Genomic DNA, 23049 nt, shown 5'->3' with positions numbered 1-23049 from the left:
TGCAAGGTTGCAGTTCTCTTCCCATTCTTCCAACTCCTCCTGCCTGGGTACCATCCCCCTGAACCACCTTGACGCTGGCACTATTCTGACATCATGGCCTATTCATCAACCATGGATGAGCCAATTCCTGTTACAGAGGTGCGCTCTGTGGGCTGAATAAACCCTACCAATGTGCTTTAGTACCAGGGAGGATGAAGACGGACACTCAGACCAGAGCCACTGCGTGGACAGCCAGTGGCACACACTGACGATAAGGGAGGCGAGAGAAGATGTTTTTTTAAACTTTTTTTTATTACACAGTAAAGAATACAACAATACCTGAATCATACTTTAAAGATTCACAGGTTGACAGACCATACATTACAGTCCAACTAAGGAAAAAAAAAGGATAAACAAGAAACCACAGTTCAGACATAGTAGACTTCAAAGCTCAAGAGTATGCTGACAAAAGCATGATGCCTAGACCCCGCCCCCCAGTGTTAGTCTACCATTAACTTGTGGTACATGTCTGAATTAAGTATTGCACAACAACTTTAATTTTTCACAATAATGTCGCAGAACCCAAAATAATATTAAAAAAAATTACTTCAAATCTGCATTTCGACAGTCTCCAATTTTTTTTCTGTCCCTTGAGGAATTCGGACAACATGGAGTCGCTTTCTTTCCCTAAGTATTCCAGACGTAGGCATGCTTTGCATAAGAAAACCAGCCTTGAAATTTTTTTTAAATCCCCAAGACATGCACCTACACATTAAAAAAAAAAAAAAGTTAAGAAAAACAAAAAAAAATAAGACAGGTGGCCCTGTCACACACAGTCTCATGACAGAGAAAAAAGAGAAAGAGAAAAGAGTCAGAGACAGAGATAAGAGATCGAGGACGCCCTATTCCTATCAGCGACCACCATTCATTTCTATCCAATGAAGATAACTTTTTTTTTTAAATGTGTTATACCTACAAATTATACTCTCACATAGCCTGTATATAAGTGACAAGCAAAAAAGGAAAGTAACAAAAGTTTTCTTTTCTTTCTCTTCTTTAGGTTTATGAGGTCTGCATTGTTACCAAGAAGTGATATGGTTTGCAGCTGTATGAGCTTAACTTTTGGTATCCTGGTTCTTTTGTGCCCATTTGGTTTGACTAGACCAGTTTTTGTTAGCTACTGGTGCAATATACATGCTGTCAGAGGTAGAGTGAAACTTTTTGCCACTGAGGAGAATGTAGCAAAACAGGAGGAGAGGAAGAGGAGGAGGAAGCGGGGAAGGAGGAAGAGGAATTCGAGATAGAGCTCAGAGTTAGGGATTTTTTTTGTATTTGTTTTCACTCAGGGTGCCCTGAATTAAAAGTAATGAGACGTACTGTACTAATCCTTATTTTACACACTAGTGTTAAGAATAACAGTGCTGTTTCACATACATCACAGCTTCTAGAAATAAAGACGTGTGGGTATGACATACCTCATTTTTGGGATTATTTAACCCTTCGTAGCCTAGAACATATAATAGCTCTGTAAGAAAGGACTGTCCAGTGTCATTAGCAGACTAGAAAGCAGAGTGAGGTCAAAGGATTCTGGGAGCACCATGATAAAATATAACCCATTCAGAGCCTGGTTATGTGCTTTCATGTCACTTTAAGCAGGTGTGCTGGCAGATGGACTTTCAACATGTGGATAGATGGATTCACTTGCTCATCAGAAGTTTCTAAACTAAAAAGCCAAAAAAAAAAAAAAAAAACAAAACCACCACCTGAACAAAATTAAAGCCAACTTGTACATGAAAATACAGGGGGAAATGCAAATAATGTTAGGCTAAAGAGATTTAGGATTACCTCTATGCAGATATTTAAAAGCCATGTAAAACTGTATCCAAAGGCTTTATTTAAAAACAAAACCAAACCCAAGTTAACGGACCACTTTAGATTTTTAAATAAATGCCTGGTGTGTATATGTACATGGAGTAGTGTCTTCCCAGCCTTGAAAACTTTGGTTGTCTACACAGCCTGCAGCACTGCTGACTTTCCGTAAAGCACACAACCACATTCTGGGCTACCATTTTCAAAACTAACAAGTAGTTCTGGTCTGGACCCTGGACGACGAAGGGTTAATGGATTCACACTATACCTTGCTGAACATGTTTAACCTGCTGATCATTTTGGAAAGTAGTACTGGTGCTTTTCAAAATTCCAATTTTGGTCCATCAGATCAGTCTTTGGCTGACTTCCCTTTTTGTAAGAATACTGTGTAACCTGGCATTCAGCAGTGTTAAAGCTGTCAGTCTACACCTCAGCATTTGGAGCTCTAATGATTTATCTTTTTTTTTTTTTTTTTGTAAAATTAGAAATACTTAAACAACCTTACAGCGATACACATGCACTGTCTTTTTTTAAAAGTAGGATATCTTGCTACAAAAAAAAAAAGAAAAGAAAAAAAATCCACTCCTACTCTATGCTACAGCTAAACTTGGTGGAATGGATCTAGCATATTCAAAAAGTTTGCTCAAAAAAAAAAAAAAAAAGCATGCCTAGGGAGTCATTGTGACAGTGCAAAATACATTTATGTACATCCCTCTTACAAAAACACCAATATGTTAGCATTCCGTGAAGCATGCTGGTTTTCAGGGAAAAAAAAAATCCTATAAGAGAGTGAAATAGCAGCTCCGAAAGATAGCCTTTTTTTCTTTTCTTTTCTTGAGGACAACCAAAAAAGTCTTTTTTTTTTCTTTTTCTTTTTTTTTAACTACTAGAGAAATACCACTAATACATACAGATATAAAAGCAGCATAGAAAGATACAGGTTTCTCACCAACTAGGAATAAAGAGACTAAATGTGGGCACGTGGTTAAACTACAACGCGTCTTCACAGTCGTCCAGCACGTTTACAAGAAAAACACCATTGGGAAACCTCACAGGACAGAAGTGTTTTAACACCAAGAGAACTACTAGTTTTTAATTAAAAATCCAAACAGGGTGGGATTGAAAAAATTTAGAAAGGGGCTGGAGCTGGAGCCACCATTTTTTTAAAAATTATTTTTCAATATAAAATGAATGAGCTGGAATAGACCCAATGTCTTGCTCTGTGGAACCTTGCAAAAGTGAAGAAACGTTGAGGGTTGTTTAGAGCAGCTGGCTGGTGTCAGAGCTGCCAGGGTGCTAATAACTGCAGGCTGAGTCTCTTACTTCTGTGTGTGTGTGTATATATAATTATATATATATATATATATATATATAAAGGAGCCTTTTGTGTTATGGCATTTTTTTCTTGCTGTTGTGTTCACATATCCCACTGCAAAATCATCTTTCATTTTTCCTTCTGTTGACCTGGATATTATTATTTCTTTTCAGAAACAGGAAAAAAAAAACCCGAACATCTGTGTCTCCTTCCAATTTGCTACACATCTGCGCGTTATGTAGCGGGTCTTCAAAGTTCAGTTAGCAACCCACGGACGCCATTCATCTTCTCGTTAAAATGTCTACTGCTGTAGCCAATGCTCATGCCCTTGAGGGTTTTCCTCTTTTTTTTTTTTTTCCATTATTGGATATAAAGAACATTGTGACTTTTAATATTAGCATTTTTGCTTTCAACAGCAATTAGCAATCTCTTGGTTTGCTGTTTGGTAAAGCATCGGTTAATGAGGTCATCTAGTTTAAAATCCCAGCTACTGGAAAATAACAGGGAGGAGGTCAAATCTATCATTTCATGTTATATTCTCTGCTCTCTTTTCAGTTCTCTAAGGAAAAGAAATCTTTGTTATCCACAATAAGTCATTATGACCCGTTACTGGCCTTCTGTTTTACGATCGCCTCAAGATACAGTTAGGTTCTCTCTTGCTGAAAGTACTGAAACAGGATAGTTCGTCTATAAACAAACAAAACAAAACAAAACAAAAAAAGGAAAAAAAAAAAAAACAACTTTGAGCATCTGAGGATGAGGAATTGGTTTCGTGTTGGTTGTGTTGTCTTTCCTCCGACAGTTCTGAGTGCACGTCTAGCGAGGTGTCGTCTCTATGGTGGAAGGGGTCCCTGGGGTGGTCGACCTGGGGGTGGCCGCTGGTGGTGTGTCCATGGGGCTCCCGGCCCCGCTGTTGGGCGTGACGGAGGAGCTGACGGCAGGCGTGTCCCCCTGCTGCTGGGCCTGCAGGGTCTGTCCACAGATGTGGTGGTGCTTCTCCCAGTCTTTGTGCTGGCAAAAGGAGCCACAGTATCGGGCCGTGTTACAGCCGCTGCAGGTCTCGCTGGCTTTACGGCCGCAGTTCCAGCAACTCTACGGGAGGAGGCAGAAGAGGGTGACATCTCCAATTAGTACCTGGACCAGGCCAAACTCTGAGAAAGAAACTAGGCAGCACTGCCCCCACCCCTTACTTTTAAGAATGGTGAGAATGGAAAATCCACGTGTGTATTTGTACACACTGAACACAACGGAGATGTAGGCTTTGGTGTGGTGACTGCCCAGACTTCAAAAACTCTTAAGACATCTACACAAACTGGTTGAAACTCTTTCCATTTTCACTGTAACATTCCTTCTTTTTAGGTTTAGTATCTTCACATCTAAATTTTCTGTTCACCCATACTAACAATTACTACAAATGAATTTTTTCCTCTCCTAATGAGAATACCATCATGGAAAGATACAGACACCAGTCCTGGAAGAAGCTTCTTCTTTCTAGACACTAACAGGAACCACAAAGGAACTATGAGAATGCTCTGGGGACGACAGAAGATGAGATGGTTGGATGGCATCACCAACTCGATGGACATGAGTTTGAGCAAGCTCTGGGAGTTGGTGATGGACAGGGAGGTCTGGCGTGCTGCAGTCCATGGGGTCGCAAAGAGTCAGACACGACTGAACAACTGAACTGAACTGAACTATTCGATTCAAAGGAATATAATGGACTAGACAGAGGATTCTATTCCCTGCTCCAGCACAGACCAGAAAGAGTGGGGCATGCATTCAGTTCTCCCACTGCAATTAGTTATTCACTGTACCTGAAAACCAAGTGGTAGGAAAGTCTCAAAACAATCCCCTTTAACTTCAGCTCCCTCAAGACTGGATCCTTGGTTTGTTTTTGCTCTAATATATTCTAAGCACCCAGTACCTGATATATATATACATATATATATATATATATAGTAGGTGCTCAATAAGTATTTGTGAAATCAATGAATCAGATCACCTAATTTGGCTTTGAAAAACCAGAAATACTAAAACTGGGTAAACAACAATTCAATTTTCATATACTGCTTTCCAGCTGATGGAGTTCTTTTGACGCTCATTTGTACCTCAGCAGCTCTGAGCAGTCAGAAAAGCAGAGGAAATTAAAAACTCTAGTGAGTTCTAGCACCCTAGCAAGCCTACTGCCCGTCTCCATGGGTGCTTTCCAAGAAGTGAGAAAAGCAGAAATGAGGCTGCCTCTGAGATACACACACCATGAAGCTGGGCACAGGTGCACTAGAGACGGAAAAGCCCCTGCCTGGGAAGACCCTGGGAAATGAGGGAGCTTCGGGGAGCACACTGACGATGACAGCACCCTAAGGGCCCTTCTAGGAGGAGGGGGAAACTCAGGAAGCCTCCTTGAAATGTTTGTGCCTCCTTTGGCAAGACCATCCATTGTGCAATGTTGTATCAAGCGATCTTAGCTCTGTACCATTCATTGTTTTATTCTTTATCTTCCTTGGTTTTATTTTCTTGCCAAACAAACCTCTGACTATAATCTGGTAACCCCAACCAGCTGAAAGTATGTGGCTGTTATCACAATTAAAATATAGTTTTTTAAAGCCCTGACCTATGTGGATATGGAAAAAATCTCCCCACTGTGTTTCCTGCGATTATTTTTGCTTTCAGCATGCTGGTGGTTTGGGCCAAGGTGGGCTCATAAGCCTATTAAAATTGCCCCAGTAGAATGTCAGCTCATCACCCTGGACTGTGTGCTTTTACCACTGTGCAAAATATGCTAAGGAAATTTTAGCATTCATCCTAATTTGGCTAACAAATAAAGGGCTCTTAGAGTCTTTCGAGTCCTTGAAGCCTATAAACTCAAGAACGATAGCATAAAACTTTTAGAAAGAGCTCAGTCCTGTGTTCATATTTCTTTACCACTCAGAAATGACAGCCCAATGAAGAGGAAAAAATAAAAACTTTAAGATCTCAAAGTCGGGCCAGTAGCAGGTGTTTCAAGTGAACATAGCTAAGGAAATCTAGAAGTTTGATTTCTATGCTAATGTTATAAATAAAAATGGAATTACAATTAATAGTCAGTACCAGAACAAAGTAATTGTTTTCTACTGCAGTTTAATTTTCCCGGGAAAATATCTCAAAAAATATGTACCTCTGATCAGAGGCTTCATGACCATAACCAGAAGCCCTTCTTTCTCAAAATTAACTCAATCTTATTGCATGGACAATGGTGCCACAAAGACCTGAACAAACATGGGCCTGTCCATCCTCCAGAGCAGCGAGGTATGACACTCAGCACTCAGGGTGGTTTACTTCCTTGAGCTGTAGGCATTTCGAATAATGCCAGCTGGATCCTGGAACAAACTCAGAAATAAGTGAAATTCCTAAAGTACATCAGAAAATCCCAACTAGAGAACACAGACTTAGATCCAAAACAATATTTTAAGGAAATTAAACATCTAATCTGAGTCAAGTGGCTTCTTTAGGAAATACCCTGGTGTAAGTCCTATCCGTTTCCTGGCAGAGTCACATCTTGGCAGACACAAAGCAGTAACTGCCCAGTTCTCAATGGCTCCTTCAGATTGAAATCAGATGTAGGTAACTGTCTCAATTTAAGTTGATTGAACACACAGACTAAACCAGGTAATTACAAATGCATGTGTGGGGGAATGGAAAAAGGAGACAGAATGGGGACTTCTTTATTTTTTAAAGTGTTTTGAAAGATGGGAACAATTTTAAGAATAAAAAAGTGGAATAATGCCAAATATGGAAACAGATGTTTTGGATTATAAAGCTGCTGGGAAACGAGACTTTTTTGCTGAGCATCTCTGGATTCTAATCCAGGATTCAAGGGCTTTAGTTTTACCTCCAGTCCCATTCTGAAGTTGTTCAGTCCCATTCATTTAGCACCCACTACTGAGACAAAAACAACCTACGATGTTAGAAAGGTGCAACACAGAGTAATTCAAATAAGCTGGTGGGAAAAAAAACACCTGCCTATTTTTTATTGCTCTTGACAATGCGTTGCAATGAAGGTGTGGGAAACTTTATCTCAAGTGTTCAACAAATGGGAAACTCCAAAGTGCAGATTCCTTTTTAAAAGTTCATTAGAGGGACAGGGACTTCCCTGGCGGTCCACTGGCTAAGACTATGTGCTCCCAATGCAGGGGGCCAGGTTCAATCCCTGGTCAGGGAACTGGATCCCACATGAAATAGAGTTCCCTGCCGCCTGCTGAGAACAAAGAGTTTTTGCATGCCACAGTGAAAACTGAAAATCCGTGTGCTGCAACTAAGACTCAGCACAGTCAAATAAATAAAAAATATTTTTTAAAAAAGTTATTAGAAAACAGGCAAAGCAATTTCCACTAATTCCTTCTGGGTGGCTCTACCAAATTCCCTGTTAGCTAATCCATACCTGTCGGAGAAGGCAATGGCACCCCACTCCAGTACTCTTGCCTGGAAAATCCCATGGGCGGAGGAGCCTGGTAGGCTGCAGTCCATGGGGTCGCAAAGAGTCGGACACGACTGAGCGACTTCACTTTCACTTTTCACTTTCATGCATTGGAGAAGGAAATGGCAACCCACTCCAGTGTTGTTGCCTAGAAAATCCCATGGACGGAGGAGCCTGGTAGGCTGCAGACCATGGGGTCGCAAAGAGTCGGACACGACTGATCGACTTAGCAGCAGCAGCAGCAACAACAGCAGCAATCCATACCTCTAAGATCGATGCCTGACCAGGGGCACTTGGTCTCTCAACCATCACTTCTGGGAACCATGGATCTTATCAGTACTTGTGAGTGCAGAATCTTATGAGTACGCTAATTTGAATCATTTTTAGTTTCTAAGCTTTCCGTCATTCACAAAGGTGGAAAACTGCAAATTACGTATGATAGCCAGGGGTATATCCATAAAGGCAGGGTGTTAAGGTGGTCAATGGCTTCATCTAACTTTACGTTTTTCAATTTGTGCTTTTCATATTCAAGCTAGTACTTCCCTAATAGTTGCTTATTTTCTTCATTGATTTTTCAGATAAATGAGCTTTGCTTTCAGTCTTTTAAGCAATGATTCTGGTGACAATTACCACAATAGTATTGATGTCTCAAGAATACCATTTCATAGCAAATTTTGTTCCCAAAGTCCATGGCACTTTATAGTCTTCCTTTATTTGTGATAATATTATTCTTTTTTCAGCATAAGGAATATTTTTCCTCCCTATCATGAGAATCAGCCGCTTTCCAAAGCTAGGCTAGGACTCAGATGAAGAATAGGAGGCAGAACACAGCCCTCCCTTTATAAACATCCCAACACTACATACGGATGTGGAAATGACGAACTGAAGCTTTTGGTGCCAGAGCTGCATGTCAAAGACGACTGACACTCGTCTCATATCAACAATTCTTTTTGTCCCTATGAACAAAATTATTTCCTTCATCTGGTTGTTTTAGATACAGAGAGAATGGTCTTTCTGTCGTACTAGCAATAGCTTTTCTGGTTCTTACCATTGGAAATTCCTTTTACAAGAAACAAAACATTTTCTCCTAAGAAGTTTCTGCAGCTCTTATCCATCTGTAATTCTCAAAACAAAACCAAAACCCCCCCCAAAAAACCTTGCACACAAGTGATGCCCAAAGAATAAAGCAGAATGATTATAACTGAAATTCCCAAAATCTAAGTAACTTTTTACAGCAAATAACTTCCGTATCTCTGAAATTGCACAGGCAAGGTTTGATTCATCATGCCTTTGGACTGCAAACCACTCTTTCTAAAATGACACACTTTGTCCACTGCAGATCTTTCTCATAACCTGTTTTGGCAGGAATAATGTTAGAAGGACACTGCAACCGTAAACGTTGACAGACATTGGACAAGGAAGTTGCAACCAAAGAAAAAGTATTATTACAGTATGTAATGGAAATGGCTTCCAATTTTGAGTGGCTTCAGAGTAGCTCCTTCTTGGTTTTTCACTTCCAGCTATGTCACTTAGTGGCTTTAGAACCACAGGCAAAGTACTTAACCTCCTAGAGTAGCAATACCTATAAAGTAGGAAGGATAACTATAGGATTATTCAGGACTATATCAGTGCTAACTAAGGGGTCCAGATGCTCAGTGGATCCTGAATAAATGGCAGGAACTGATACCACCTCCTCCTTTTAGCACTACATACATCTTTGCACGGCACAACCTTTACAATCAGAAAGCTCATGGTCCTGTGCCTCCCCTTGAGGGACACTGACAGCTACAGAGACAGAACATGTCCCCACTTCCACTAAAATGCCATTAGTGGCCACTGACTTTTTCTCCTTCCTCACTTCCCTCAGATCTTCTGAAGATTTACTACTGACCATTTTCCCATTCCTCCTTTTTAAAGATAATATCCATCACTGGGACTTTCTTGCAGTCCAGTGACTAAGACTCCATGCTCCCAAAGCAAGAAGCCTGGGTTCCATCCTTGGTTGGGGAACCACGATTCCACACGCCACGTGGCACAGACAAAAAAAAAATTTTTTTAATTAAAAAACAATTTTCCTTGTGGCACATCTCTCTAACTTTGGCTTTGAGATAACAAAAATTCTGTTTCTTATACTGTAACCTCTCTGCCTTCTAATTTTTTATGTCCCCCTAAATATTTGGCAAGGAGGGAAGTCGGCATAAAGAAAAGAAATATACTTTCCTCCCTATGCGTTCCCTTTCAGTCATGGTTTTAACTATTAGCTGTAAGAAAATGACTCTTAAATCATCTTCCAGCCTTCATTTCCTTCGTGAGCTTCTCTTCCTATCACATGCCTGTTCTGTAGCACTACCAGGATGCTCCCCTGTTATCTGAGTCAGTAATCCCTAAACTCGACTCCCTGGCGTGGTCCTTTTCAGTCACTGGCAACAATCAGGCCCAAGACCTTGTCATCTCATTGGAAACTCCCCAACCACCTCTCAGAGCCAAACCCGACAGACCTTGCTTCTCCCCTGATCTCCCTTCCTTTCCAATCTCACAATTATTATTGAAATTCCTTCCCTGCCCTTCCTGTTACTGCTAAGTCGCTTCAGGCTTGTCCGACTCTGTGCGACCCCATAGACGGCAGCCCACCAGGCTCCACCGTCCCTGGGATTCTCCAGGCAAGAACTCTGGAGTGGGTTGCCATTTCCTTCTCCAATTCTTCCTATTCCTGTTACAATAGCTTCTTAATGGATTTTTTTTGGTCTCCCTCTTATGTATTCACACTGCTCATTTGTAAGGTGAATTTTATAAAAAATATTTCTACTTATCTTACTTGTACCTCTTATCCACTTTCCTAGATAAGTCACAGAAACATTATCCCAGTTTTATAGATGAGAAAACCAAAGTTCCAAGAGATGAATCACTCCAGGTCATTCCGGGCCCAATGGACCAGCCATTACACCATGAACATCTATGGATTCAGATAGCCAGCCTTTTAGTAAATGAAACAGATAAGCAAAAATCTTGAGTTAACATAGAATCAGCTCCTACAATGAAAGCTCCAGATTCTTCTGGGGATCAACAAGGCTGATCAGAATGTGAGGGCTTTTCCAGGAGGCATGTTGGGAGACTCTGTGGTGGCTACATGCTACAGAGTCCACTGGGGCCATTCCCAGAGGCTGGGCCGCACTGCACAGGCTCCACTGGGGAGGGCTCCATGAATTCTAGAGGGGGTAATAAAGATGAACCTCTCAGATTGACCTGTTTACAATATTAGGGCTCAGAAAGTTCTGGAAACAGAGTCTGAAGGTTCAATCAGTGTTTCTACTTAAGTGCCTCAAAACCACCCAATATAAGCATGTGTATTTCTGCACCTACCTAGGAATATGAATAAAGACTGCTTCAGTCTGTGGTGAAATAACACTTTAATAGCTTCAACACAAAACTAACTATTGGAACAGCACAATTATTGACTCTCTCTTTGAGGCTCAATTCCAATCATGTCCTTTGAATCCCTGAATTAGAAAAAGTTATGGGTCTCAAAGAAAAGCTGCAGCATGTTCCTTTTGAAATAGTTCTAATCTAACAATATTCACTGGAAAAAAAAGACTATATATGTTTACAGATAGGAACTAGAAGTGAATATAGAAAAAAATAAAACATTTGAAGATGGCCAGATTCAATGAATTTCCTTTCTTTTGATTTTATGCTAATTCTGGCTTTACATTCTTGATGAAACATGTAATACACTTAAAGAGATAAAGTACAGAAAACGTCATTTGCTTGTGTCTGCCTAAGCAGTCCAGTAACTTTCCTATGGTTGGTGATAACTATTACTAGTCTATAAACCCAAGTGAAATTAGAGAACGGATGAGGCAGTATGGGGGTGGCGTGGACAGTGTGTGGAGGGTAGCTACAGAATAGCTGCTGACTTATCCTTAAGTATCAGATGAAACGAAACTTCTTTCCAGAAGCCTTTGCACTAAAGTCCATGAAGACTCATAATTTAGTGATCTGACTCTTCTAATGAATTATAGTGAACACAAAGGTAGGGACCTGTGTACCTTCAGTGCCTGGTGCTATCCCTGTCATATAATAAAAGCTCAATGATTTGTTACTGAAAGAATAAACACATAAATGAATATAATTTAGAGCAATATGTATCAAATAACAAGTCACAAACACGAGTTTTTAAACAAATATCAATTCATTTCTGGGTACAGATTGAAAAATCAATGGATCCTACATTTAATGGGAATATATACAAATTTCAAACAATTGCTATGATGGCTAGACCAATTATTAACTTCAACAAATAAAGAACAATCCAGAAAGTTTCTGGAGCACTGTGCTATATGGATCTTTGTTGCTGTTGTTCAGTCTCTAAGTTGTGTCCAATTCTTTGTGACACCATGGACTGTGGGACACCAAGTTCCTTTGTCCTCCACCATCTCACAGGGCTTGCTCAAATTCATGTCCATCGAGTCCGTGATACTATCCAACCATCTCATTGTCTGCTGTCATCCTCTGCTTTTGACTTCAATCTCTCCCAGCATCAGGGTATTTTCCAATGAGTCGACTCCTCACATCAGGTGGCCAAAGTACTGTAGTTAAGCTTCAGGAATAGTCTTTCTAATAAATATTTAGGGTTGATTTCCTATAAGACTGACTGCTTTGATCTCCCTGCAGTCCAAGGAACTTTCAAGAGTTTTTCCCAACACTACAATTCAAAAGCATCAATTTTTTGGTGCTCGATTCTTTATGCTCCAACTCTCACATCCGTACATGACAACTGGAAAAACTCTGTCTTTGACTACATGAACCTGCTTTTTAATATGCTACCTAGGTTGGTAATAGCTTTCCAAGCAGCAAGTGTCTTAATTTCATGGATGCAGTCGCCATCTGAAGTGATTTTGGAGCCCATGAAAATAAAATCTGTTACTGCTTCCACTTTCCCCGCTTCTATTTGCCAAGAAGTGGTGGGACTACATGCCATGACCTTCATTTTTTAAATCGCGAGTTTCAAGCCAGCTTTTTCACTCTCTCACCTTCATCAAGAGGCTCTTTAGTTCCTCTTCACTTTCTGTCATTACAGTTGTATCATCTGCATATCTGAGGTTGTTGATATTTCTCCTGGCCATCTTGATTCCAGTTCGTGCTTCATCCAGCCAAGCATTTCGCATGATGTATTCTGCATATAAGTTAAATGAGTAGAGGGACAATGTACAGCCTTGACGTACTCCTTTCCCAACTCTGAACCAGTCAGTTGTTCTATGTAAGGTTCTAACTGTTGCTTCTTCACCAGCATACAGGTTTCTCAGAAGACAGGTAAAGTGGTCTGGTATTCCCATCTCTTTAAGAATTTTCCAGAAGTTGTTGTGATCCACACGTTAAAGGCTTTCACACAGTCAATGAAGCAGAAGTAGATGTTTCTCTGGAACTCACTTGCTTTCTCCATGATCCAGCCAAGGTTGGCAATTTGATTCCCAGTTCCTTTGCCTCTTTGAAACCCAGCCTGTACATCTGGAAATTCTCAGTTGACATACTACTAAAGCCTGGCTTAGAGGATTTTGAGCATGACACTGGTAGCATGTGAAATGAGCATAATTGTACAGCAGTTTGAACATTCTTTGGCATTGCCCTTCTTTGGGACTGGAATGAAAACTGACCTTTTCCAGTCTTGTGGCCACTGCTGAGTTTTCCACATTTGCTGACATACTGAGTGCAGCACTTTAACAGTATCATCTTTTAGGATTTGAAATACCTCAGCTGGAATTTCATCACCTCCACTAGCTTTGTTTGTAGCAATGCTTTCTAAGGCCCACTTGACTTCACACTCCAGGATGTCTGGCTCTTGGTGAGTGATCACACCATCGTGATTATCTGGATTATTAAGATCTTCCTTGTATAGTTCCAGTATGTATTCTTGCCACCTCTTCTTAATCTCTTCTGCTTCTGTTAGGTCCTTACAGTTTCTGTCTTTTGTCATGTCCATCCTTGCATGAAATGTTCCCTTGATATCTCCAATTTTCTTGAAGACCTCTATAGTCTTGCCCAGTCTATTGCTTTCCTCTATTTCTTTGCATTGTTCACTTTTAAAAGGCCTTCTTATCTCTCCTTGCTATTCTCTGGAACTCTGTGTTCAGTTGGGTATATCTTTCCCTTTCTCCTGTGCCTTTTGCTTCTCTTCTTTCCTTGGTTATCATTAAGCCTCCTCAGACAACCACTTTGCCTTCTTGCATTTCTTTTTCTTTGGGATAATTTTGGTCACTGCCTCCTGAACAATCTTATGAACCTCTGTCCACAGTTCTTCAGACATTCTGTCTACCAGATCTAATCCCCTGAATTATTCATCACCTACACTGTATAATCAAAAAGGATTTGATTTAGGTCATATCTGAATGACCTGATGGTTTTTCCTTACTTCAATTTAAGCCTGAATTTTGTAGTAAGGAGCTCATGATCTGAGCCACAGTCAGCTCCAGGTCTTAATTTTGCTAACTCTATAGAGCTTCTCCATCTTTGGCTGCAAAGAACATAATCAATCTGATTTTGGTATTGACCATCTGGTGAGGTCCATGTGTAGAGTCAAATTGTGCTGTTGGAAAAGGGTGTTTGCTATGACTAGCATGTTCTCTTGACAAAACTCCGTTAGCCTTTGCCCTGTTTCACTTTGCACTCCAAGGCCAAGTTCAGTTCAGTTCAATCACTCAGTCCTGTCCGACTCTTTGCGACCCCATGAACTGCAACATGCCAGGCCTCCCTGTCCATCACCAACTCCCGGAGTTCACTCAGACTCACATCCATCAAGTCGGTGATGCCATCCAGCCATCTCATCCTCTGTCGTCCCCTTCTCCTCCTGCCCCCCATCCCTCCCTGCATCAGAGTCTTTTCCAATGAGTCAACTCTTCGTATCAGGTGGACAAAGTACTGGAGTTTCAGCTTTAGCATCATTCCTTCCAAAGAAATCCCAGGGCTGATCTCCTTCAGAATGGACTGTATGGATCTCCTTGCAGTCCAAGGGACTCTCAAGAGTCTTCTCCAACACCACACTTCAAAAGCATCAATTCTTCGGTGCTCAGCTTTCTTCACAGTCCAACTCTCACATCCATACATGACCACAGGAAAAACCATAGCCTTGACTAGACAGACCTTTGTTGGCAAAGTAATGCCACACTTGCCTATTAAGGCTACCTCTTGACTTCTGACTTTTGCATGTCAATCCCCTATGACAAAAAGGACATCATTTTTTGCTGTGTTGTAGGTCTTCACAGAATCAGTCAACTTTAGTTTCTTTGGCATCAGTGGTTGGGACACAGGCATGGATTACTGTGATGTTGAATGGTTTGCCTTGGAAAGCAACCAAGATCATTCTGTCCTTTTTGGGACTGTGCCCAAGTATTGCATTTTGGACTCTTTCATTGACTATGAGGGCTACTCCATTTCTTTTAAGGTGTTCTTGCTCACAGTAGTAGATATAATTGTCATCAGAATTAAATTTGCCCTTTTCTGTCCATTTTAGTTCATCTATTCCTAAGATTTGAGGTTCAGTCTTGCCATCTCCTGCTTAGCCACATCCAATTTACCTTGACTCATGGACAAAACATTCCAGGTTCCTATGCAATATTGTTCTTTACAGCATCAGACTTTACTTTCCCCACCAGACACATCCACAGCTGAGGGTCATTTCCACCCTGGCCCAGCTGTGTCACTCTTACTGGAGCTATTAGTAATTGCTCTCTGCTCTTCCCCAGTAGCATATTGGACACCTTATGATCTGGGAGGCTCATCTTCCAGTACTATATCTTTTTGCCTTTTCACATATTCCATGGGGTTTTCTAGGCAAGAATACTGGAGTGGGTTGCTGTTTCTTTCTCCAGTGGACCACGTCAGAACTCTTCATTAGGACCCGTCCATCTTGGGAGGCCCTTCACAGCATGGTTCTTAGCTTCATTGAGTGACACAAGCCCTTTCGCCATGTCAAGGCTCTGATCCATGAAGGGGATGTGGATCTTATTTGAGGCCAAATGGCTAAAACTCAAGAAATCTCTCTGAATATAAAAATATAGATAAGAATTCTGAGTAGATCTACACTGCCTTCTCTGCAGATCAGCTGGGCCATGAAGTCCTAACCTAACACAGTCCCCTATCCTGGGGCCAACCGTGGTAAGGTTGGAGTAGGAAAGGGAACTCTATCCAAACCCAAGGAAACCAGATCTGTTCTGGCTCTGTTCCAAAAGGGCCTACAATTTTCTAGACTTGAGGTGACTTCTAAGCATCACTGCTGGGGTGACTTTTATCAGGTCATTTCTTCTAAAAGGTGTACATTCTTTAATGTGAGGAAAGAATAGGGTGCAGGAAAATAATTGCTGGATTCCAAATTGTGTACTCAGTCTTAAATGAAAAATAAACAGTTCCTGAGAGGGAAGAAAAGTATTTACTTACAAATTCAAGCTAAGGTTGAGTAGAAGATACAACTTTGATTTTTCTCAGACACCATTATTCCTCAGGGGAATTAGCAGCATTAATTTATGACTAATAGATTAACTCCCCCCCCCCCTTTTATTGTCAAGTCCTTGATTAAACCCTTTGTGTGTGTGTTTGGGGTGTGTGTGTGTGTGTGTAGACTCATGGGCAAGTCTGAAGGAGTCTGGGCTTCATTCAAATAAAATCTCTCTTCCATCTTGGAAAACGTCTATATTACTTTTGCTGAGAAGAGGCTTGATGCCTCAAGAGGTCAATCACCCACAAGTCTTCAAAGTGATCTTGCAGTTTAAGAATAAAAGTAGGAAACCAGATTAAAATTGCCTTTCTTTATCTGTATCCCAAAATACCTTCACGATCCTTCTTTCATTGTTCTGAAACAAAGTAAGGAGGGTGGTCTGCTGAGAGCCCCAGTGGAGATCCTGCCAACCCCCAGCTGTGTGACTAGCCAAGTGAGCCTCTTCACCTGCAATGTGATTAAAAATGATTATGCCTCAGAGTTGTAGCCACCACATGAGATGAGAAAGCCAAAGCTTTTAGAGGTTTAGTGTTTTTTTTTTTTTCTTCAAAATCACAGAATTATGGAGCCAGAAATTAAATGTGGCCCTCTGACTTCCAAGCCTTTTCTACTAGCATAGTCTACTTTAAAATCCTTGAGAAATGTCACTGAAGACTAGGGTAGTCCTATATTAAAAATCAGTTTCTCAAGACATCCAAAAAGAAAGAAAACAGTTACTTGCGAAGATCACTCATATCTAGGTTATTTTATCCTATCTACTATTTATAGCTACTGCTTGATACACCAGATTTTTATAATGCTAAATACCAGTGTCAAGTTCATATATTCTTCTGGATATTAGATATAAAGGTACAAAGATTATAGATACTAAAGAGATATAGCACTATTAGCCAAATATAAAGATTTAATTCTCAATTTCTCTAAGATATTTATCTTCAGAATTTAGTGACCTATAAAATATTCTTATAATGCATAACAGCTCTAAAATGTTTATATGAAAGTGATAATATTTTAATGATGGTAACAACTGTGCCTCACAGTATCACTAACTTGAATAGAGCAGGACAAATTCTGTCCAAACGATGGTAATAAAATGTTCTTTTAAAAACCACGAAACAAAGCCCTTAAAAATCTTAGCCATAAGATGCCGATAAAATTGAATTCATATCTAGTTTAATTAAACAATGGAAGTCAGGAGGTAAAGGGTAGAAAACTTCCCTTTGTCCCTCTTTTCCTGAGAAACTTTCAAAGGTTGAAAATCAATTCCTTTTGTCCCCTTGTTATTCATCTGCTACACATTAAATAGAAACTCTGGGTATCGAGTAATTCCCATAGGGTCTTTCATCTATGGAGAAGCCTGGTACAAATTAAATTCTTACTCTCCTTCATGAATTATAGATATGTGTTGTAGTGGACCGTTGACTTATCAGCATATGCTTTTGCTAGTTCAGCGTGGTGTGACAAGCTAATGGCAGTCCTTCTCTAAGGTTACTTTGGGTTGGGGATTGGGGTGCTGTATTAATTAATATAGAGCATTATCATATTGCTCTGACTTTACAGTCTCTGTTTAAAAGGCATCCTGTTAGACCCTGTTTCAGTTACCTCCGCGATCTTTCAGCCATTTAGGTTACCTGTGTATGTGTGTTCTAATGCACTGTAATAACACTAAAACGTGTAACATCACATCTGCCAGTGATGTGATACTTATGAAATGACCATCTTAATGGTTATTACAAATAACGTGCAAGAACAGACCGTGCAGAAGATCTCTTAGGAATTCTTAATTGAGGCAAAAGTTGGTTTAGCATTGGACTTCAGAACCAATAGTTACGGAAATAACTTTGATCCCTGCCTGCAATATATCTTCAGGCGACACAGCTTAGACAGGGTCTCTGTCCTAAATCCTGGCTTTTGGAAGGAAACCACAGATATATACTAACCCACACACCAACACACATACACACACAGAGCAGAGTTCTTAATCTCTAGTGCTAGGAAGTTCTAAGGCTTTCACTTGAATCTGTTCCCCACCAAATATGCTAAAAACCTTTTTGCGGCAGGTGTTCTTCTAGGTCTTTAACAAAGACAAAAGTTGGTCGGCTCTCAGTCGATTTCTCAAGTGCCAGGCCTCCCTGAACCACTCCAGTTTCGCCCTCAGACACGAGTCAGTCTCTGGCCCAACATGCACCTCGGCTCGTCCCCTCCCGCCACGGCGAGACCCACCCTCGGAGCGGAAGCCTTTCCCTGAGCGGCACCCGGCGGGCCTCACCTCGCTGGAGTCCTCCTGCTGGTTGATCACGGCGAGCGCGTCTTCCGCCGCCTGCCGCTTGGCCTCGGCCACCGTGCGCTCCATCTTGGCGCGCTCCGACGTGATCATGTCGTGCGCCTTCCGCTCGGCCTCGGACACGGCCTTCTGCAGCTCGGTCATGGCCTGCCGCTTCACCTCATTGACCGCCTCCTCTGCGGGCCGGGCAGGGGGGACCGGACAAGAGAACAAGCTCTGTTAGCGTGCGGCCCGGGCTCCCGTCACCACACAACGCTAGACGACACGCGTGACTCCCGGCCCCGGACTGGGCGGGTCTTCTAGACGTCTAAAGACTCACGTTCTGGAAATTTAGGAAACGCAAAGGGTGAAGCCTTGTTCCTTTAATTTACGCTCCTGGGAATACCGTTTATATTTCTGTAGCCTCACAATAACTTGACTACCAAACCAGTGCTCCCGACAGGATCCTGAGATCAGACTAAGTAGTCAGAAGACAAAAATTACCACAAGAAATCCGTCTACATAACTGAGACCCACGAAGAAGGTGTTTTGCCACAATGAAATATGAACACAGGGAGCCCATGGGTAATGCTTTCAGGAAAAGAGAGGAAGGGAATAGATTTTACACAGACACATATAAATGCAAACACTTGTTTTGCTGGTGAAAGATACAGTAATGAAAAGGTGTCTCATAACAATTAATGCAGACCTTTGAAAGAAAATCCAAGATGAAACATAATGGAAGATCCAGCTTTTCTTTTTCTTGTCATTTCCTGAGTGATGTGGATATATGATGTGGATATATAGGGATTAAAAAAATCATTTTCTCATTTCCAAATTTTTCGGTTGTAGTATCTACTGAATCAAATATAAGTAGTTTTGCATAACTAACTGTTGCACTAGACAAATATAATTGAATCATACTGCAGGCCAAAACAATCAGGCCTGACTACAAACCTGCAAGGTGTCAAATTAGCTCTTTATTTTTGGCTGTGGAAAGGGTGCAAAGATTAGACTAATGTACAACATAAGATTGACAACTATAACAAGTAATTTCTATTTAAAAAAATTAACTGTTTTAATTAACAGGGAAAATATCCTCCCCCTGAATTAGTTTATCTAATTTTCATCTTTATTCAAAGCAAAATGACAATGATTAATTGAAAATTTAATAAGCAGTAATTATTAACTTGGCAAATCTCGTACCAATTAACACTGTATTAAAACTAATTATGACATGTTTCATTCAAGTGTTTGCACTTAATTGTTTCACTCACTTAAAAAGCACCTTAATTGAATGTTCTGTTTAATTAAAAACATAGTTTCCTAATAAAAATGTTATACTGCAGATTAAAAATGTTGAGATACAAATACTCCTATAGTTCTTTAAATTTCTGTGTTTTATTTCACACCTCCATAGTTGAGGACTTGAGGATCAGGAGAAGCCCTCCACTATTAATTAGTAATCATGACTTTTGTAGCCTCCACCATTTTTTACAGCATTATTTCTGAAGCTCACTCATTTGTAATTACTGTGTTCTAGATTTTATAAACTAAATTAAAAGGGAAAGATCCAGACAGAAAATATTAACTGAATTATGTTCAGCATTTTTTGGTTGCTTTAAGATATGTATTTAAAATCTGGATGGAAGCAGAGCACTGCACAGAGCTGGCAGCACCTTCTTCACCAGAGGTGAAAAGATACCTTTATTATCCTATCATAAAGACTTGGGCACTAGGGAAGCACTGCCCTTCTAACTGTATAGTCAGGGTCTAATTTGGTTTGAATATTCAAGGTGAATTAAAATTCTATCTAAGTGGTAATACAGGACAATAATTTTTGCTTACGATCAAAGCTGTAGCTTGACTAATTGTATATGCAAATCAGGCAATTTATATTTAAATTATGCATTCCTATTCTAATCCCACAGGCATATACAGATCAGCAAAGAGAATTGGTAGGACATTTACAAGGTGCTTGAATATTTATTACCAACAGCAAACACTCATTGATTGTTCGAAAAATACACTGAAGAAAACAGTTGCAATTTAAAAACTATATTTATGGTGGCCTTTCTCCAATTTTATAAAGACCTTCTAAACTTCAGAGTGTATTTTGCTACCTTTGCTATTGCTTTTAAAAATACTACTTTTAGGGGAAAAGTGATATGGCCTTCAATATTTGTTAGGATTCCAAATATTTAATATGTATCTTGTTATTACATTGTATTATTAGGGTAACATGCAAACTTTGAATAAGGTCTATAGGTTAAATAATTATATTCTTTTAATGTTAATATCCTGATTGTGGTAACCATACTGTGGTTATATAAAAGAATGTCCTTGTTCTTATTAGGAAATACACACTAAAATGTTTATATCATGTCTGCAATTTACTCTGAAGTGGTTGGGGAAAATATATATAATGCATAAACAGAAAAACAGTGAAGGAAAGATGGAAACAAAGAGAAGACATCAAAGCAAATATGGTGAAATAGGGAAACTGGGAGAAAGGTATATGAGATTGTTTATACTATTTTCTGCAACTTTTTCTGCAAGTTTGAAATCATTTAAAAATAAAATGGTGCAAAATATTATATGGTATACTTTCATGCACAGGATATAATTTTGAAATTATAATTTTCTTTGAAAGACACATGGGTTACATTCCATTGAATTTTAGATATTTGCTATTAGCATTTGATATCGTTCAAATGCTTTAAACTTGATTTTATTTACCTATTATTTGTCACAAAGGTAATGTATAATAGTTTCATTGCAAAGACATACTTTTGTCTAAAAAAAAAAAATGCCATTAGTGAATTTTAGAATCTTGGGGAAAAAACTTTCAAATTTTAACAGGCTGAACGTAGATGTCACATTCTGCCTTTGGTGTTTTACTCATATTGGATACCTTGACACTTTGAACACTATAAATGCTTTTTAAGAAGCCTATAAAGATAAATATGATAAGCAGTTGCTTGAGACTTTCAGATGAAACTGTCATCTGTCCTTCAAAGATTCAATATACTCCTTAAAATTTAGCAGGTATCCATAGAAAACTGTTCCCAAACTGTTTTTATGCAGCAGATTAGGGATATCACTGTGATGAAAATACAAATTTAGTGAACATTACTTCCAGGTCAGGTTTTAGACTGAAGATCTAATATAGATGGATAGGCACATTTTATAAATATTCCAAACATTGGTTTGATAAGGTTAGGCCCTTCTTAGAAAATGCATGGACACTACATAAACATGTATTGCTCTTTCTCTTTTTTCAGAGTACCCAAAACGCAACGTATACCTAGAACTGGTTTCAGAAATCCACAAAACAGACAGTGAAGAAAAATTAATAGCGGACTCAATAGATTACAATATGTCAAGTTAAAAAAAAATAACTGATTAAGCACAAAGTACATAGTGCTGTTTTGAATCTGCTTCCAATTGCTTACCACTTACGGTAGGATTTCCTTTGTGCATAGCTATTCAAGTTGACTTTCCAACAAAGGTAGTATATTCAGAAAAATCTGCTCTCACTTAATAGCAGTCAAACAAAGACTTGAGCAGATAATAGCACAGAAGGAATTTGGATTACACAAGACTTCACTGTCAATATTTCTTTATGAACTATCAAGATTTAACTCAAATACACATAAATAAGGGAAATACAGAGACTCTTTCCCTCAACACAAAAATCCATCCTTCTGCTATCCAAAATGGCAATTCTTTGTACCTCTTATTGGGATAAGTTGCACTGACAGCTCAAAATTGGAGAAGAAAAATGGTCAGAAGGAAGACACAGCAATTCTTTCTCCAGGTTATATGGCACTCAGCACATTTTAACAGCCTAGGAGTATTCCAGAACTATTATCCTGGTAGGAAATCTTCTTAGAGGTGATGTGGTAAATCTGGTAAGACTATACAGACCGGCTATAGATACACACAAACACACACACACAACACAACACAAATAAACCTTAACCTTTACGCTAAATGGGTCTATCTGATTTGTATACTAGATGTGTTAGAGATCTTTCTCTCTGGTTCTTAATCTAAGCGGCTAAGCCTAGAATACTATCAGATTTTGAAACACCTTATCACTCTTACAAAAGAGTTATTAGAAAATTAAAAAAAAAAAACAAAACCCACAAAACTCAAATAAGAGTCAAGGGACCAGAGTCACCAAGCTGCACAGAACTACAGACAGAGCTGGGTCAAATCAAAACCCAAACTGAAATCTTCTATAGGAAAACATCCTTTTCTCCTTGATGGGGGTTCACTGCCCCACACCTGTCTGATGGCTTGCAGAAATAGCACTTTCCAGTTTCTCAGCTCAGACAAATCATTTTAACAGTTGGAGTTGTTGTTTAATCACTAAGTCATGTTTGACTCCTTTGCAACCCATGGACTATATAGCCCGCCAGGTTCCTCTGTCCATGGGATTTCCCAGGCAAGAATACTGGAGTCAGTTGCTATTTCATGCTCTAGGACATCTTCCCAACCCATGGATCGAACCCGCATCTCCTGTATTAGAAGGTGGATTCTTGACCACTGAGCCATCAGAGAAACACTAACAGTTGGAGTTACAGAAACTCAAAGCCACATTATGTGTTTGCAATGTCATTTTTAAGTTATGAAATAGGTTTATAATTTATCTCTTTTAGTTTTTTTTTAATAAGGTT

The 23049-nt window shown here is 39.7% G+C and overlaps 1 protein-coding gene across 6 annotated transcripts in view; it reads right to left on the bottom strand.

The window, feature by feature from the left end:
- Nucleotides 1–270: 270 nt before the first annotated feature.
- The window catches only part of RUNX1T1 (RUNX1 partner transcriptional co-repressor 1), a 155845-nt gene continuing 133066 nt past the window's right edge, over nucleotides 271–23049 (bottom strand). For all 6 annotated transcript variants that reach the window (XM_061439395.1, XM_061439392.1, XM_061439393.1 and 3 more), the window contains 2 exons: nucleotides 18371–18561; nucleotides 271–4255 (listed from right to left, as the gene is read on the bottom strand). In XM_061439395.1, the coding sequence (XP_061295379.1) occupies nucleotides 3980–4255; nucleotides 18371–18561 (467 nt within the window). In that variant the 3' untranslated portion in view covers nucleotides 271–3979. The remainder of the gene's footprint in view (nucleotides 4256–18370; nucleotides 18562–23049) is intronic.

This window comes from Bos javanicus, chromosome 14 (assembly GCF_032452875.1).
Source record: "Bos javanicus breed banteng chromosome 14, ARS-OSU_banteng_1.0, whole genome shotgun sequence".
Classification (NCBI taxonomy): domain Eukaryota; kingdom Metazoa; phylum Chordata; class Mammalia; order Artiodactyla; family Bovidae; genus Bos; species Bos javanicus.
Note: the sequence above shows the minus strand (reverse complement) of the source record. Positions and strands in the feature narration are given on the sequence as shown.